Source organism: Heteronotia binoei, chromosome 2 (genome assembly GCF_032191835.1).
Source record: "Heteronotia binoei isolate CCM8104 ecotype False Entrance Well chromosome 2, APGP_CSIRO_Hbin_v1, whole genome shotgun sequence".
Taxonomy (NCBI): domain Eukaryota; kingdom Metazoa; phylum Chordata; class Lepidosauria; order Squamata; family Gekkonidae; genus Heteronotia; species Heteronotia binoei.
The window spans coordinates 141,809,086-141,826,679 of NC_083224.1; the positions used below are offsets into that span (position 1 = coordinate 141,809,086).

The 17,594-nt window shown below is 41.1% G+C and overlaps 1 protein-coding gene across 2 annotated transcripts in view; it reads right to left on the reverse strand.

Moving 5' to 3' along the window:
- The window catches only part of SYDE2 (synapse defective Rho GTPase homolog 2), a 60,834-nt gene that overhangs the window by 25,615 nt on the left and 17,625 nt on the right, over positions 1-17,594 (reverse strand). For both annotated transcript variants that reach the window (XM_060232135.1, XM_060232134.1), the window contains exons 3-4: positions 9,154-10,247; positions 6,449-6,575 (exon numbers count right to left, since the gene is read on the reverse strand). In XM_060232135.1, the coding sequence (XP_060088118.1) occupies positions 6,449-6,575; positions 9,154-10,247 (1,221 nt within the window). The remainder of the gene's footprint in view (positions 1-6,448; positions 6,576-9,153; positions 10,248-17,594) is intronic.

The following is a 17,594-nucleotide window of genomic DNA, read 5'->3' on the forward strand; positions in this document are numbered from 1 at the left end:
ACAGCCAGTAATCTGGGATATGAAATCATACTTCTTCAGGTATCAGAATTTTTTTATTGGTATGGCAAAGAATATTGCAGAATGGGTGCAGTCTTATCTCTTCTGCCAATAAAAGAAAGCATCATCAAGACAAGAGAGAACCCAATCAGGGGACATGCCACCACCTGCAAAACCAAGGGAATCCATTCCAGAAGACTGAAAGGCACACTACCAGAAATGCCAAGGGGGGGATCAGTACTTTCTGCTAATGAATGATACTTTTTCAAAGCATGTGGTGACACAACAATTGAAAAAAGAGCTGAGACTGTGATAGATACAATCTTGAAGCACACTGGGTTTAGTTCACCAAACTGTATTTGCAGTGATCAAGGGAAAGAAACCACTTGGGAACCCTTTGTTAAAGTTTGTTCCTTAACAAGTGTATTACAGATCCTAGCAAAGAACAGACAGCAGAGTCCTCTTTGAGCACTGGAAAGGCTATGGGACTCATGTAGACAAAAACCAAACAGAACTATGGCTAAAGTGAAGTCAATGGAAGAGATAAATTTGAAAATGTGGTAGGATTCAACACAGCATTTTATCAGCTTTTGTCTGATATCTAGGACTTGGCCTTTGTGGTGCATAACCTAAGTAATCTCTCGTTTGGGTTACTATGCTGCACTCTACATGGGACTGCCCTAAAATTTGTTCACAAACTACACTTGCTTCAAAATGTGGAAGCCAGATGTGTTTCTGGTGTTTGCTATAGAGAACACATTACACCAGTTCTCTCTATCCATATCTGGTTGCCAATATGCTTTCAGGCCATATTAAAGGTGCTAGTAAGTTATCCTGAAACCTTTGATAGTACAGGCATTTAAGGCACTGACTTTTCCCATATATTACTGCCCTACACAGTAAGATCCGTGGGACATAACTTGCTGGTTGTTCCATCTCATTGGGTGGCTGCCTCCTAGCAGACTGCCAGTTGTGGCCCTCCAGACAGGGCACCAACTGCTTATGGGATCGATGAGTTCAGGAACCTTATCTTTAAGAGTACTTGAAGACCCATTTGTCTATTCAGACTTATTTGTCACTTCAGATCTACTGCTGATCATGAATGGAATGCAAATGACATTTAAAAAAAAATAAATATAAACTTTTCTTTCAGAAGGAGGATATCAGCTAGAGCTGGATCCTGGAACAATGGAGGAAAGCCTGGTTGCTTTCCTGTCCTCCCTTTGATGACCGCAGCAGCAGCAGCTGGAAGCTAGAGGGTAGAGGCTCTGAGCTGCAAAAAGATTCCAATGCAGAAGATAAATCCTTGCCAATCTGGTTTTAGGCCAGGTTATGGGACTGAAACAGTCCTGGTTACCATGGTGGAAGACAGTGGACAGTGCTACTCTGTTGATTCTCCTGGACCTCTCAGCAGTTTTCAATACCATCAATCATGTATCCTTCTGGATTGTCTAGTTGGGCTAGGATTGGGTGGTGCTAGGGGACTGCAGCTAAGCCCCTTGACCTATGGAGCCCCACAAGGGTTCATTTTGTCCCCTATAATAACTATATGAAAACGCAGAGATTTTGGCTGCACTGACAACAAGATGTGGATTATGCTCAGTTCTATCTTGCACTTCCAGCTGATACCAAGGAGGCTCTTAGTACCCTTGAACCAGTGCCTGGAGACAGTTTTTTGATGCAGGCTAATAAACTCAAGTTTAATCCTGACAAGATGGAAATACAACTGATGGGCATAAGGTCTGAATGGGGTTACACTCCCCTCAGAAGTATCAAGTCCATAGTCTGAGGATGCTCTCGGCCTACTGCTGGATAAGCAAGTGGCAGCTGTGGCCAAAAAAGCCTTCTACCAGCTTCAACTGATTAGCCAACAGGACAGAAAAGATCTAGCAGCTGTGATACATGCCCTGGTTACATTAGCAATGTGCTCTACATGGGGATGCCCTTGAAAAGTGTTCAGAAACTTCAGCTTTTGCTGAACGCTGAAGCCAGAATATTAACAGGAATGGGTCATAGGGACCATTATCACTCAGGTCTTGGCCCATCTACACTGGCTTCCAATATGTTTCTGGGCACAATTCAAGGTGCTTCAAAGTTCTAAATGGTTTTGGACCAGCATACCTGGAGAACTCCCTAATCCCTTATGAACCTGTCTCATCATTACCATCATCTTCAGAGGTCTTGCTCTAGGTGCCCCTGCCTTCTGAGAACAGATAGGTAGCAACCTAGGTCATGGCACCAAAGCTCTGGAACTTTCTCCTCAGGAAGATTCGTCTGTCTAGTCTGTTGTCATCCTGTCTGCCAGTGGGTGAAGACTTCTTTGCTTTGTTTGACATTCCCTCAATTGTCCATCCTTCCTAACCAATGTTTTGTGTGTGTATTTTAACTGTTTTATGTGTATTTTAGCTCTGTTTTTGAACTTTTAAAAGTTGTTTTAATGAGGTATGTTTGGGAGGGGAGTTTTTAAAATGGTTTTATAATGTATTTTATAATTTAAATTTTAATAATTTAAATTGTTAGCTGCCTTGGCAGCCTTTGTAAGGTCAAAAAGGCGAAATATAAATTTTGTAAATAAATAGTTACACTTGCATACTGTTATAACTCACTTTGAGAGTTTTGCAAGTAATAAATCTTTTTAAATAAAATCTGTAGTTTAAAGAATTAGGCCAAGAGTAGCCCACCATTAGTATTTCAAACAGTAACCACTTTACTCAGAAGGGCAGATCCCTTGTTCTACCTCCAAAACAGAGGTTTTGTTATTTTGTTATCTTCATCCATTAGAATCACATTCCTAAATACGTGTATTATAAGCAAAACCACTGATATTTCACAGTAAAATTTCTAAAGCTAAAATATTTCTATGTTTCTATACAGGGGAAAAAATCTATATGTACATGACTACATCTATGCAACTGCTATTTTCCCCTCAGCACACAATTTGTTTGCCTTCTTCCCCCTGTTGTTTGCTGGTACACCAGCTTCTGCATATGTAGATGTGTTTTTTGGCACTAAAAAGGCTGCGCAAATTCATGGAGAATAGGCCTATAAATGGCTAATAGCTAATAGAACAGCCACGATCAGAGATAATGCACCTCTGAACATCCATTGCTGAGACAAACAAAGAACAGAGCTGTTGCCTCACACTTGAGTATTATCTGGGGTATCTGCTAGGCCACTGCAGGAAACCAATTGCTGGACAAGACAGTATAATCCATCAAGACTCTTCTTAAATTTTCCTTATTGCTTATGCTATAAAGCAAAACCTAAGCACACAAATAAAAGCAGCTGCAGAAGCTCAAATTAAAAGAGGCAAGATTAAAGCAGACATCTGACTCTCAAAACAGCCGTAATTCAAATGGCGCTGCTTGAAAATATCTATCCCACAGGAAATTCCACTCTTGAGATTTGTTGTCATCCAAAATGAAAAAGGAGAGGCAAACAAGAATTTTCCATAAAAAGAAAGCTATGAATGTTTTTATTCAACTGACTGAAAACTGAATCAGAAAAAAATATATCAGATAAATCAAACCAATGCTGCAAAAATCCAATTCATGTATACCAGAGAGAATTCTCAGGATGCTATCCTTCAACTAGATAATTTACACTGAGCTAAGAATGTGATTTTTCTTGGCATGTATGTACTGCTGACCTGCCTTGTTGAGTAACACAAATATATTCAGAAGAGTCCTGACAAATAAATTCAGGTCTTGTGGTGTTGGAGGGGGGTGGGGAGAAACTGCTTGGGGGTATCTTGGAACAGGGAAACATTGAGTGCAGAAAAGGGTAAGAACCTCTCTCCCTCCTCACAGTAAAAATTTTAAAGGCAATGATTGCCTGTAACATATATTGCTTGAAGTGCTTGAATTGGCTAGGGGTGGTGGTGGAAGGGTATTGCCCAATGCCTTTTATGAACTACTGCAATTAGAGAGAGTCAAGCAGGAAAGCACAAAGAACCTGCAACAAATATTTTCTACAAAATAATTGATTAAATAGAAAGTTACATAACAAATTGCTATTGACTTTTATCTGTCTTTCAAAGTCTTTTCATGTTAGTTCTTTTATGTAACACTCATAACAAAAATCAAAAGAAACTGAAAATCTTGAATAGAAGATACAGATGCAGGGGACAAAGTCCCAAAGACAAGTAAATCAGACACTGTAAGTTCTGCCCAGTAGTTCTAAAACTAATTCAAATATTTCCATTAATGCATGGCCTCAGAAACTGCCCAGGAGAGGACAACTTTGGAGGCATAAAATCCAAACCTGTATTCTTTTGATTTACATTGAAACAACCAAATTCAATAATACCTCAATCTTGTGCATTAAATTATATTCCTTATACTAAATCTACTGGGAAACAATCATAGGGTATGATCGGATGAGCAGTAAAGTCCACCATAGCCACTCCAGATTAAATGGGCATGATCACACACACACACACACATATCTGGCCCCCATGCCCCACTTGTCCTTACCTTGTGCTACAAAGACTCCCAGATGGATTAAATAGCCAGTGGGGAAATTCAGGCGGCTTGCCAGGGAAGCACACCCATGGTGGATTTCTGGGCATCGGATCACCCTGGCATGCCATGGCAATGCATGAGTGGTGTGATCGCTCCACATCCTTTTTTCCCCTCCAATCCCACCCCAAGGAGCACTAGCATGCTCATCCACTCCTGCACACGCACAGCAAGACTTTTTAAAAACAAGCATTCTCTGTGGGTCTGTGGTTACAGCGTATTAGCAATGTGAATGGCCAACCACAGGCCCATGCCACTTTGATGCTGGCTTAGCAGCCAGTGTCTGATTGATAGGAGGTGGCACAAAATCTAGTGGCTTTTCCAGATGTGAGATACTGTCAGGGCAACCTGCCAGTCTGATGCACCCACAGTCATCCTGACAAATCTGTGTCTCACAAACTTACTTTAAAAACCCCAGGCCTGTGATGAATTGAGGTTGTTATCCTTCTGCCTCTTCCGTGCTAAAGTTATGAAAGAAGAATGACACCAGGGAGGAGCTACATAATTGGCCTGCCCACTGGATTCCTGCATGCTACTAGGACTGTACAGGGAAAAGCCACAAGGAAACTTTAACTATGCTACTATAGAGCAATATGAACTACATGAGCATGGAGAGCACCTAAATTTTAAAAAAGTTCATTATTTGGGCATCAGTCAAGTAATCTAATATTAACAAGAGACATATTTTATCATTACAGTATTACATTAGAACTTAGGATCCCCCTTGCAGTATATCAAGGTATGAAACTGTCATGCAAAAATTAGGGTTAGCAGGTCCCTGGTCCAGGGAAGGGTACCCCTTTCTATTGCCTGCTTTCTGGCTAGCAGGGGGAAACCCCACCCACAGATTCTCCTGAATGCTATGTAAAGACATGTCTGGGACCTCCAGAAGTTTAAAAATCGACCAATCTGATTACCACTACTAATATATTTACTGTTAAATGGTTGGGCATGCTATTGCTGACCCTCATACGATTAGCAGCCCTAAGCCTGCCTTGGCAGGGAGGGCGGGATATAAATTAAATAAATAAATCATATCACCAATGTTGGGGGTGACACTCTAGTTTTTGGGCAAAACTCTACAGTAAAATTGGGCTCAAACCATAGAGCTTTGCCCAAAAACTAGTGTGTCACCCCAACGGCAGTGTCATCGTGGTGCTGGTGCTTTTTGTGTTGACCATAACATCCCAGGGTGGACCTTTAAGTCCCCTGCCAGCAGCCAGGTAGGAACTGGCAATCCTAGCAAAAAATACAGATCATCTGTCATGCTCACGAGGGGAAAAGACAGGTAATATATGATGAAATTGCATGAGTACCACAAAGTCACCTCTTGTTGAAATATTATATATACACCCACAACATTCCTTATGTTTGTCACCTTGTAGACACTGATAGGATGGAAAGGTAGCAAAAATTGTTTTAAATAAAAATAAATAAATGTATACCCACCTGATGTCATGGGAAGTTGTACTATTGACTTCAAAAGGCATTGGTGGGAAGCCTACACTTTCAGAAGAAATAGGTTTACCACAACATGTAGCTTTCAGCCAAAGGCTGATATAATCTAGAGGATTTCTGCTAACAGAAGGGGGTATTTTTTTGCTGCTTTCTGCACCCCCCCCCCAAGCTCTTCAGGAGATGTCACACAGCAACAGCATTTCAGGGATCCTTTTGGATTGCAGCAGTTGGGGGAGGCAAAGAAGACCTTCCCCACAGATGAAAATCCCTTCCATTTGCAGAAATTACTGGTGAATTCAAGCCAAAAAGAGTAATCATTCAGACTTTATTTTTAAGAAGTATTTCCAAGACTTTCTTATACAATATATCTAAACTCTACCTTGGTCCAACAAAATGAAAAACACTATTTTTACAGTGACGTTCTGTACATTGTAACCATATATTCACCTCTTTCTTAAAAACAAGTTCATTACCTGTTATCACATTTATATCTGGGTACTGAGTTTCACAGAGAGTAACTGCTTTGCTATCCTTTTCAAATGCCTCTCGGAGCTCTTTCTTGACAGCTGCTGAGCCACATAAACGGTACAGGCCTACAACCTAGGAGCAAAATCATAAACCTTACCACATGACAAGTTCACCATTTAAGGAGTAGCAAGAAATTAAATCAAATATCAAGCATCAATACAATTTTAAGTAGGAGGGTCAGGATATCAGTACAAAAATCCAGAATCTTAAGGAAGTGGGATACAAACAGCCTGTATCATTTAGTGTATGGAAGAAGTTTTCAACAAGGGGGGGAAAAATATGTGTTGTATTAAGTACATTGCAGATTCTAAAATTAAATTAAAATCAGATTATGGGTTAGTTCTAACTAACTTTTCTGCTGATGAAAAAGGGGGAGGATTCCCTTTAAACCATCAAAAATCTTTTGCTGGGGATCATGGGATGTGGATGTGCATATGGGATGGGGCTGTAGTAAGGAGGGGAGTTGGATGAGATTGAGTGAAAAAAACCAGCTGGATCCAACCCAATATTTCCACATAGCTCTGAGTTTCAATAGCAATGTGCAATGATTCCCAGCCAATATGTAATCCTCAAGAACTCAGCTTTAGGGCATTTCTAGTTTTTCTGGAAAGAGGTCTGAAAGGTTCAACCAGAAATTCCCCCTCAAAAAGCTAAGTCAAAGTATTTAGGATTCATTTCAATCAACCTTATTTTTTAAAATGTATGAAACTCTAAGACCACACTGAATGAAAAGGTGTCATGTTATTTATTTTCATAACGCTAACACAATTTTACTCTAAGAGCTTTTTGGATAGCTGTGTTACTTCACAGCTGATTTATAGCTATAGTTCTAAGCCAAAAGTGGAGAAGTGATAGAGCAAGTAATTGGTATCAATTAGTCTGGGGGGTTCACATAGCAGTTGCACATCTAGATATACCATCAGAACTGCTCCTTGGCCTGCTATTAGTCAGGTCTACAGTACTACATTACCCATTCCAACATACCCAAGAAATAGTCTTTGGCCCTCAGTCCAATGGAGAACGAGACAACTTGGACATCTGTGTATCTCACTTAGGAGTGGAAGTATATACAGACAGGTATTCTTGGTGACTGATCTTCACTATAGAATGTCTTTCCATGAACACTCAAAATGCCTCATTTACATATGGAACACAATGTGCTGGAATTCTGAGATGGTAGAGTTAACTATATCACTTCAGATTGTGAGGAGGGGGAGTTACAGTCTGAGAACCTTCCAGAAGTGTGAGCCTTTCTTTCTTAACTTCTGCTGGTATTTCATAGCCAGGGATTTAGAGGCAGGAATAAAAGAACAGTGTTAACCATTCTAATAGGCTTCTACATTGTAACCCATTTTAAGCTTTCAGAAAAAAGCAGGCATAAATCAAATATAGGCACAAATTGCCTGAAGTGATAGAATATAATAGTCCCATTATGAGCACTGGTGCAATAAGTGATAATAGCAGTTACGCACTTTAAACTTATCATGTGATGACTAATTCCCAGAGAAGCAATAAAAAACATACATTTGCTTTATCTATCAACACTATTTACTACAACTTGAGATTCAACAAGTAAGTTAGCTTGTAACGCTGCAAGCTAGGTGTTCAAAAGTATGTCTTCCTCCTATTCCATTCTGAAGACCATCCAACACTTCACAAAACTAATAGATGTGTTGACCTTCTGGAAGGTACAGATTCCTTTCATCTTCTTCCCCTCATGCCATAAAACCACACTGCATTCCCACAACAGTGCAAAGCATAAGAGCACAAAGCCACTTTATGCATTCGCCTTGCATTGTATCCTATTTCTTTTTTTCCTCTTTCCCTGTGGCTTCTATTATTCTGTTTCCTCTCCTCTCCCTTATGATATGTTTGTTTTTCCTATTTCAATGGTCCTCTACAGTTGTCACCTGTTCCTGGATCAGTAAGTTCTCATTCCTTCCCCTTACCACTTTAAAAGCACAGCAGTCTTCCCACATATCAAGAACCACCACCACCCAAATTAGGTATACAGAATAATAAACTGACATGAATCCAATTTTCCCCACACATTTCATTAGAGAATTGTTTTCAACATGACACCAATGGTGCAGAAGAACTGACCTGCATGGGGTGGTATATATTAGCATCTTGTTTAAACCTGGCCTCTACACATGCAAAGCAACTGTATATGGAACATTAGCCCATAAACCCAACACCCACCCAGCCTACAGGTCTCTACCACGCTAATATTGCACATGTAGCAACTGATGGCCAAGTTTAAACAAGACAGTTGAAACATTAAAAAGATCATCACAAATCCAGCCCCACAGAGGGTACACTAAGGAAGAAACCAAGATCTGTAGATATTTCAACCACAGTTTTTTTGTTTAAAAAATGACACTAACACCCCGAACTTGGTATAAATGAGCAGATCCACAGATTAGTCTGGGTGAATCATGTTACCCTGATCTTGCGGGCGATGGCAAATTATTACCCAAACTAAGGAAGCAAAGGGATATAAGAAAGCAGTATCCAATGAAGCTGCTTCTATATTTTTTCACAGGAAAAAAAACCCCAAACTCTGCTGCTCCCAGTGTCAAACATGAAATACAGAAATATTGACACAAGTGAATTTAATTTTTTTAAATTAAATTTAAAAATACTTTACCTGGCAGCCTCTCTTTTCAATCTCCATAATGCATTTCTTCATTAAGAGGGGCACCATCAAGCCTACATTTTCCTTTTCAACAACTTTCCGAACATCGACACCAAATATTACTGGCTCTCGTTCTCCATCTAGTCCATTAAGAGAGTTTTCCCACTGTTCCAGAAGTGTCAGCTTGACATAAATAAGCCCTCTCGGTTCCAGCTTTACTGCTAACTGATGAGTCTTTGTCACTCGAAAAAGAGCAGGAAGAACTACTGTCCCATGGCAGCAGACCCGATTCTTCCTTGGCATAGGCTCCCAGCTAAAGACCACCAGTTTTAAATGCTGGGCATTTTCAATTTCTATGTTGAAAGTGTGGTCCATGTCTAAAAAGGTTGTTCGGCATGTCAGCAAGGCAGTTCTTGCTTTATTAACTGAATCTACCTGAATTGCACAGAAGACATCTTTTGAGTCCATCCGTGGTGGTTTCAAATCCTCAGCTCCATAGAAATGAATGCTCATGAGACCAGATATATATTGGGAACATTTGGGCTGGTCAGAAAAGCTATAATGTCTGAAAGCATCAATGTCAATTTCTGCTTTACTACCATTATTGTTTGGGAATGCTTCCTTTCCTTTCCCAGCCCTGCTTTCAGCTGCATGTTTCCCTGATTTTGTTATAAGCTCAGGGGAGTCTCCATCACTGAGGTAGCCTCCTTTGCTTGAGGACTTGCAACTCCCATTGCTTTTCTTTTTGTAGTTGTGTTGGGAGGACACACTGCTATCAAGGTGATACCGGCTTATAACATTCCTGCTAGCAGCTGCTGTTATATTCCCAGAAGAGGGCAATGATGCATGGCCTATATCCTGACTATTTTTAAGCAAGGAAGAATTCTCTGAGCTATTATGGCTTGAATTTCCTTTGACACTCAGCTTCCTGCTGAGCTCTGGTAACTTTTTCATTTTAATAGAAAGTTTCCTCACAGTCCTCGGGGATTTTATTTTATCAGGGAAAGACCAGTTTATTGAACCACCCTTTTTGGAAGGGTTTGGACTTGAAGGAGAACATTCAGCTGCTCCTGTTTCAGTTTTGCTTGCAGACAAGATTCCAGGTCCTTTAGGAAAAATGGGGGAAGGGGAACAGGTTTTAGGAACAATGTATTAAAAAACAATCTCCTTCATAAAAAAAGACATTGAAATAAGAAACTACTGCTCTATCATGATATAGAAAAGTATACTGAGCATCAGTTGCACCCATACAGACAAGCACATGCCTGTATAAATGTACATTTCTGGCTTGTTCTGCTAAGAATAAGTACTCAGAGATCAGGAACGTGACTCATGCTTGCTTTAGGAAATTCCACACAAAAGAGAAAAAGAAAGCCTAGGAACACCTGTATTCTGTGTAATACACCTGTGTAATTCCAGGAGATCCCAGCCTCCAGGTGGGATCTCCTGGAATTACACCTCATTTCCAGACTGCAGAATCTCCTGGAATTACACCTCATTTCCAGACTACAGAGATCAGTTCCCCCGGAGAAAACAGATGCTCTGGAGGGTGAACCCTATTGCATCATACCCCACTGAGGTCCCTGTCCTCCCTAGGCTACATCCCCAAATCTAAAAGAGTTCCCAACCTGGATCTCACAACCCTAACCTTACATTCTCACCGGTGGCTAGGAAGGGCCTGGCAACCCTATTCCATCTAATTAATTTCTTCAAGAGGAGGCACTGAAGCAACTGCTGTATCTAAGGAAGTTTTTTGAATGTAGAGTTATATGAGGAAATCTACTGCATCTATAGTCTAAAAATCTGGAGGAGAATGGAACATAAGTTTTCTTGATAAGTTTTCTTGAGCACCTGTATCTTTTAACAGCTGTACCCTGGCTTTTGTTTATCCCCTCAAATCAGTCCAAGAATGTTACTTCATAGGAATTTACTTCCTTCCATCTTTTGTTGGCACCATATTCCCCTCTGCCTGTTATAGCAGCGTAGGTGCGGAATGCATTTGGGCTTCATTTCTCTCCACAGTTCCAACCTGCCCTGTCTAAGGCCCCCAAATGTATGCCCAGAAAATATGTCTTCTCCTAAATAATTTCCTCCTACAAAACAGAAAAGCATGCAGAAGGTTCAACTAAGTGGCACCAGGTTATATTCTGGTCCACAATAAGTGAACAAATAATTTTCCATTATAAGCCTCATAATGCCCGTTTGGAGAAGATTCACTGTTAAAAAGAGAGGCTCAATTCAGACATGACACCAAACAATGGCTAAAGAAAGCTTAATTGACATCCCAGAGTTAAAGTGATGACCCTCTTATGCCTTATAGAAACAGGAGTAATGAACAGATGAAAAATGAAAGCAGATATGAAGGTCTAAACCATGTGAACCTGAAGTCATTTTTGGGGTGGTAAACTAATGTAAACTGTGATTTGGTATAACGTCTGAATTATGTTACAGGGACTGATTTTAGTCTAATGTGAAACCACAGATAGTCATGTTGGTCCATTTAAAAAAAAAAATCCTAAAGTAACAGAACAGTGATATTTCTATTAGGGTCAAGTAAAACATCACAATGTTGTAAGCTTTTTAGAGAATTACGCTGAATTATTAGTAAAACAAACAAAAAATAACCCCCTCTGAAATGAACTTATAGCTGTAAGAAGAGAGAAAGATGTTGTTGGGCAAGATGAAAAAATAAATTCTGTAAACTGTAATTGTTTTAAGAAAATGTTATGTGAACAATTAGGCTACACTGCGTTAAGTAGCAAAATATCTTCATGTATACCAGAAATGTACCTAGGGTTGCCAGGTCCAACTCAGAAAATATCTGGGGATTTTTGGGGTAGAGCCAGGAGCAAGGCTGTGACAAGCATGATTGAACTTTGAAGGGAGTTATGGCCATTATGTTTCAAGGGACTGCACTCCTTTAAATGCCTTCCATCCACCCGGAAATAATGAAGGATAGGGGTGCCTTGTTCTGGTGCTCATAGAATTGGCCCCCCTGAAACTTGGGTTAGGGTTGAAGAGAGGCATCAGATGCTTGAAAATTTTGTGCCTCCACCTCAAAACACAGCTCCTTCAGAGCCACAGATACCCATGGATCAATTCTCCATTATACCCTATGAAGACATTTCTCTCCCCCAGCCTCGCTTTCCGTCAACCCTGAAGTGGAGGGAAGGTCTGCAAACCAGGGGATCCCCTGCCCCCAACTGGGGATTGGCAACCCTAAATGTACTGGATTAAAAAAAACACAATGGCAACTCTCCCTAAGAAAATATAAAAGTCAGCAGAAACTGTTCTACAATAAAGACAAAAATTACTGCTGAGTTTTGTGTGGTACACTTCTGCTAAATTCAAAGGCTGGCAGTTGAACTCCAATAACCACAGAAGCTATCAGAGTACTCAAAATAGCTACACAGTACTCAGATATCCTCCTCTCAATTTGTTTCATCTGTTTTTTAGTGTCAAGAGTTCCCTGCATAAAGAAAACAAGATAATTTTAACACATTATACAAATAACATGTTTTATTTGTTTTGGAGGGGGGGGGGTTAAAGTCACACCACTGAATATTCCTACTAGCTATTAAATAGCTAGGTCAGTTTTGCTGGGAATATCTAAGATGTTGCCCATTCACAGTAAGCTTTACTACCATGATATTTCAATTTTCTGTTGCTGTTAGGGGAGGGACGGTGGCTCAGTGATAGAGCATCTGCTTGGGAAGCAGAAGGTCCCAGGTTCAATCCCTGGCATCTCCAAAAAAGGGTCCAGGCAAATAGGTGTGAAAAACCTCAGCTTGAGACCCTGGAGAGCCGCTGCCAGTCTGAGAAGACAATACTGACTTTGATGGACCAAGGGTCTGATTCAGTATAAGGCAGCTTCATATGTTCATATGTTCATATGTTTCAAGTTAGAATACAGACAGTGCTATCCTAAGGAGACTTATTCCCTTCAACATTCCTTTAAGTTAATATGCTTAAAAACATATACCTTTGCTTAAGATCACATCATGAATCTCAAAACATTAACATTCTTCAAAATCCTGAGGTTCCTGTTATTTGCCTTTTATAGTTAGCTGAATAGTTCTCTTCACATATAAACATTCACATGAAGTGACTTTTTAAAAAAAAAAAATTCTCTAGTTGAGGAAGATAATACTGTACAAGTCTGTTTTCCAGAAGCCTCAATGAATTTTCTTGTTTCTCCCAGTTGCTACGTTTCTATTGAAGCTGTTTCCTTACAGGGAATAGACTATTTCTAGCACGCCTGCTGTGCTTTTCTGGCAAGCATCTCGTAAGAAATGTGGTGTTTGATAAAACTGGACAAAGGCTTCCCTTGTACTGCAAATCACAGCATAGTCCCACTGGTGGGCTGCTCTGAAGCATTCTATAGTAATCAGCACCATGCTTCAGCCTGCTAACATTAATCTTCCCTTTCTGTCAGAAGTCTCTGGCAAAGACTTAGAGAAGCAAGCCAAGATATTAAAAACTTTCCTCAGCTTCATTACAACTGAGAAGTCAATCTAACATTCTTGACATTTAACTTCTAACTTCCGGTGGCTTCAGTAAAAATGTTAAACATATGTTGAAAGGACACTGGAATAATTCATGGCAATCTGACACTCCTGCTGCTAATTTCAAGTGTAATAGTTTCCCTATATACTCATTGGGAGAACTGGGAATCTGAAACTACATCATCTTTTAGCTTTAGGTTGTTATACAGGCTATGGCACATACATTCACACACAAAAACTCAGAAACGCTGAGTCATAGAGTTTTAGTGTTTTGTATTTTTAAAAACTGTTAACTTTTTTTACTTTCTTCCTTTTGATCTACCATTATGTTAAGCTTTCTTGCCTTCAAACATTTCTCTCATTCTTCATTGCTGTCTTTGTTATATAAATTACTGTAAAATATGAGAATGACAAATGGATGAGGGATCAATGGATGACAGATCAAGATGGGTAGCCACGTTAGGCAGTCTGTAACAGTAGAAAAGAGCAACAGTCCAATAGCACCTTAAAGACTAACAAAATTTGCGGTAGGGTGTAAATTTTTGTGAGTCCCTGCTCACTTCTTCAGATACCTTCAGATCTGAAGACATAAACTGGATAAGGAATGTAAACTTTTTAAATAAGTGACATGTCCAAATCCATGCACATTAAAAAAAATGGAGTTTCTTTATGTGCAGGCACTTCCAACTCCAGGAAAGATTATTATCCATGGTTGCAAAGACTGTGTACAACCGCGGTCCTCAACCTTTTTGGCACCAGGGACCAGTTTTGTGGAAGACAATTTTTTCAAGGACCAGGAGTGGGTGGGTTTGATGATTTCGGGATGATACGATTGTGCACTTTCTTTTGGTGTGGTGGTTAAGTGTGCAGACTCTTATCTGGGAGAACCAGGTTTGATTCCCCATTCCTCCACTTGCAGCTGCTGGAATGGCCTTGGATCAGAAGAAGAAGATGATGATATTGGATTTATACCCCATCCTCCACTCCGAAGAGTCTCAGAGCGGCTCACAATCTCCTTTACCTTCCTCCCCCACAACAGACACCGTGTGAAGTGGGTGGGGCTGGAGAGGGCTCTCACAGCAGCTGCCCTTTCAAGGACAATTCCTATCAGAGCTATGGCTGACCCAAGGCCATGCTAGCAGGTGCAAGTGGAGGAGTGGGGAATCAAACCCGGCTCTCCCAGATAAGAGTCCGCACACTTAACCACTACACCAAACAGGCATAGCTCTCGCAAAATTGTCCTTGAAAGGGCAGCTTTTGGGAGAGCTCTCTCAGCCCCACCCACCTCTCAGGGTGTCTGTTGTGAGGGAAGAAGATAAAGGAGATTGTAAGCCACTCTGAGATTCAGAGTAGAGGGCAGGATATAAATCCAACATCTTATTATTATCACTACATTGTAATATATAATGAAATTATTATATAACTAATGGCCTGGTTGCTAATAGGCCGTGGACTGGTACCGGTCCACAGACTGGGGGTTGGGGACCCCTGGTGTAGAAGACCAACCATGCAGGCCAGGGGACTGAAGTAAGGGAGGACAAGAGAAGGAAACAGTGTTAGCAGAGCTGCACTACTTTTAGCGGAGCTGCACTTGTCAAAAAGAGAGAGAAGGAGCAGGCACAATTTCACCCCCTTTTCATCCCCACAATTTCATCATTCCAAGCTGACCCAAACAAGTGTTTTCTGTGTAAGCCTTGCAACTCCAGTCATCTTTCCAGGCGTCTGAAGACTACAGAAATCAAAAGGGATGTGGGGAAATTCTGTATTCGATATACTGGGGGTTGAACGCCAGCCAATGTCAGCATTTACACAAGAAAATATTTCATCCATGATTGTAAACTATACGGTTGTTCCAAGTCAAACCAGAAAATGTGCTCAAGACACAAATGAAATTTTGAATGCAGTATGTCAGAACATTCCTACTAACTGTGAAATACAGGTTCAGTACAGGCCTCAAAGCACTTGCCTAACACAAACCCTGTGGGGGCTGCTTGGTATATAACTAGCGGGGGGAATGGTTAATTAACTGGTAATTGATTGTTTTTAAAGCACAACTTCAATGAACAGGATATTTATATTTTAGTAAGTCAGTTAAATGTTATTTGAAAACAGCAGCATTCATTTTCAACTGTAAAGTTATTTAATTTTATCATAGGCAAGCTTGCAGTGACTTTTGCCATCAGTAGCTGCTTGAAGAAGCCAGCAACTTAAGCAAGTGGCTAGCAGGAGAAGTTCTGCTATGCTTAGGGTTGCCAGGTTCCTTCCGGCAACCAGTGGGGATGGGTGGTAATTGTTGCACAGGAAGTAACATCATCATATCAGCAATTTCTGGACAACATTAGGGTTTGTAGAATCTTTCGGGCTCAAGTGCCGATTATCTTCACACCCCTTCCAACCCTCCCAGCAATTAAAACAGAACAATGGTTACATTCAGCAGCCAGTTTCCTTATCACTACCCTTCCAGGAAGCCCCACCAAGCAATGGGCACATCCACAAACCTATTGCCCTTTCACCACACCCCCTCCAGCCTAGAAATAGCAGCTCTCCAGCAGCCCTGGCCTCACTCAACGCACAGCAGCCAAGAAGGTCAGAGCGCCTGCTCCGGCTGTAACGCCACTGAGGACGTTCTCCGCAGCCGAGAACGAAATGTCTGGAAGAAAAACTTTTTCCAGTAGAACACGGCACTTGAGCCTGAAAGATTCTACAAACCCTAATGATGTTACCAGCCGTGAAAACCTGAAATCTTTGATATTCTGGACAACACTTTGGTATTTGGGAAAAACTAGGGTTCCCAGCTTCCTGGTGATAGCCGGAGATCTCCCTCTATTACAACTGATCTCCAGGTAACAGAAATCAGTTCACCTGGAGAAAATGGCTGCTTTGGAAGTTGGATTCTATGACCTTCTGCCTCAAATCCTGAACTCCTCAGGCTCCAACCCCAAAATCTCTGGATATTTCCCAACCCAGGGCTGGCAACCTTAGGCAAAACTCTATGGTAAAACTGGCTTCTGCCATAGACTTTTTGCCCAAATGCTGGAGTGGTCCCAAGTTGCTGGCATGATAATATCACTTCTCGTGCAATGCCAGCAATGTACCTCTTTCTACTAGTAAGTCTCTCCATTGGCTCACTGGTGTCAGGGGGCAGGGGACCCTCACCTCCACTGGGTTTCTTGCAACACTTGCTGTACTGCAGACTAACACTTGCTATACTGCAGGGCTAACTTGGCCCTTGACACAGTAGAATTAGGAGGCAACTAGCCTTCATTGCTGCCCTTGCACCCAAATAACATTATAATGCAACAGAACAACAACAACAAAAAGCTGCTGCCCAATGTGGCATGCTTGGCTTCCTGGAATATTTGACCAAACCCTTTCTCTCTACAAGAGAAGTCACAGTACTATTAAGAGACAAATTCTATTCAAGTTAACAGCGACAGAACCTAGAAAGTCATTAAGCAACAAAGGATTAGTTCAGGGCTGGCCAAACTGTGGCTCGGGAGCCACATGCAGCTCTTTCACACATATTGTGCAACTCCCAGAGGTCAAGGAGGAACTTAAAGCAGGCTTACTCTCAAGTAAGCATGCTTAGGATCTGGTTCTCAATCAGCCTCTGAGCACTGACACATAGGTAGACAACTATTTGCAAGCTCTTCTCCTCCACCTCAGAGGTCACCCAGAGACCTAGAGTGGAGGGGGGGAGTGCAAGAGCTGAGGGAGCTACTGGAAGGAGGGGCAGAATTAAAGAGGTCCCCCCTTAGTTTCACAGCTTTTTTGAACTAACCTTGGTGTAAGGCAAAGAGAGATGCATAATGATGCAAATGGTGGTTAGTGATTTATATGGTACATGTGTGTTTCCTTCTCCCACTGCTGCAAAAAAAATAATTTCATAACCTTTCCTTATGCTAGTCTTGTGGGGACTTTTATTCCCAGCTTTTGTCTAGCATGGTC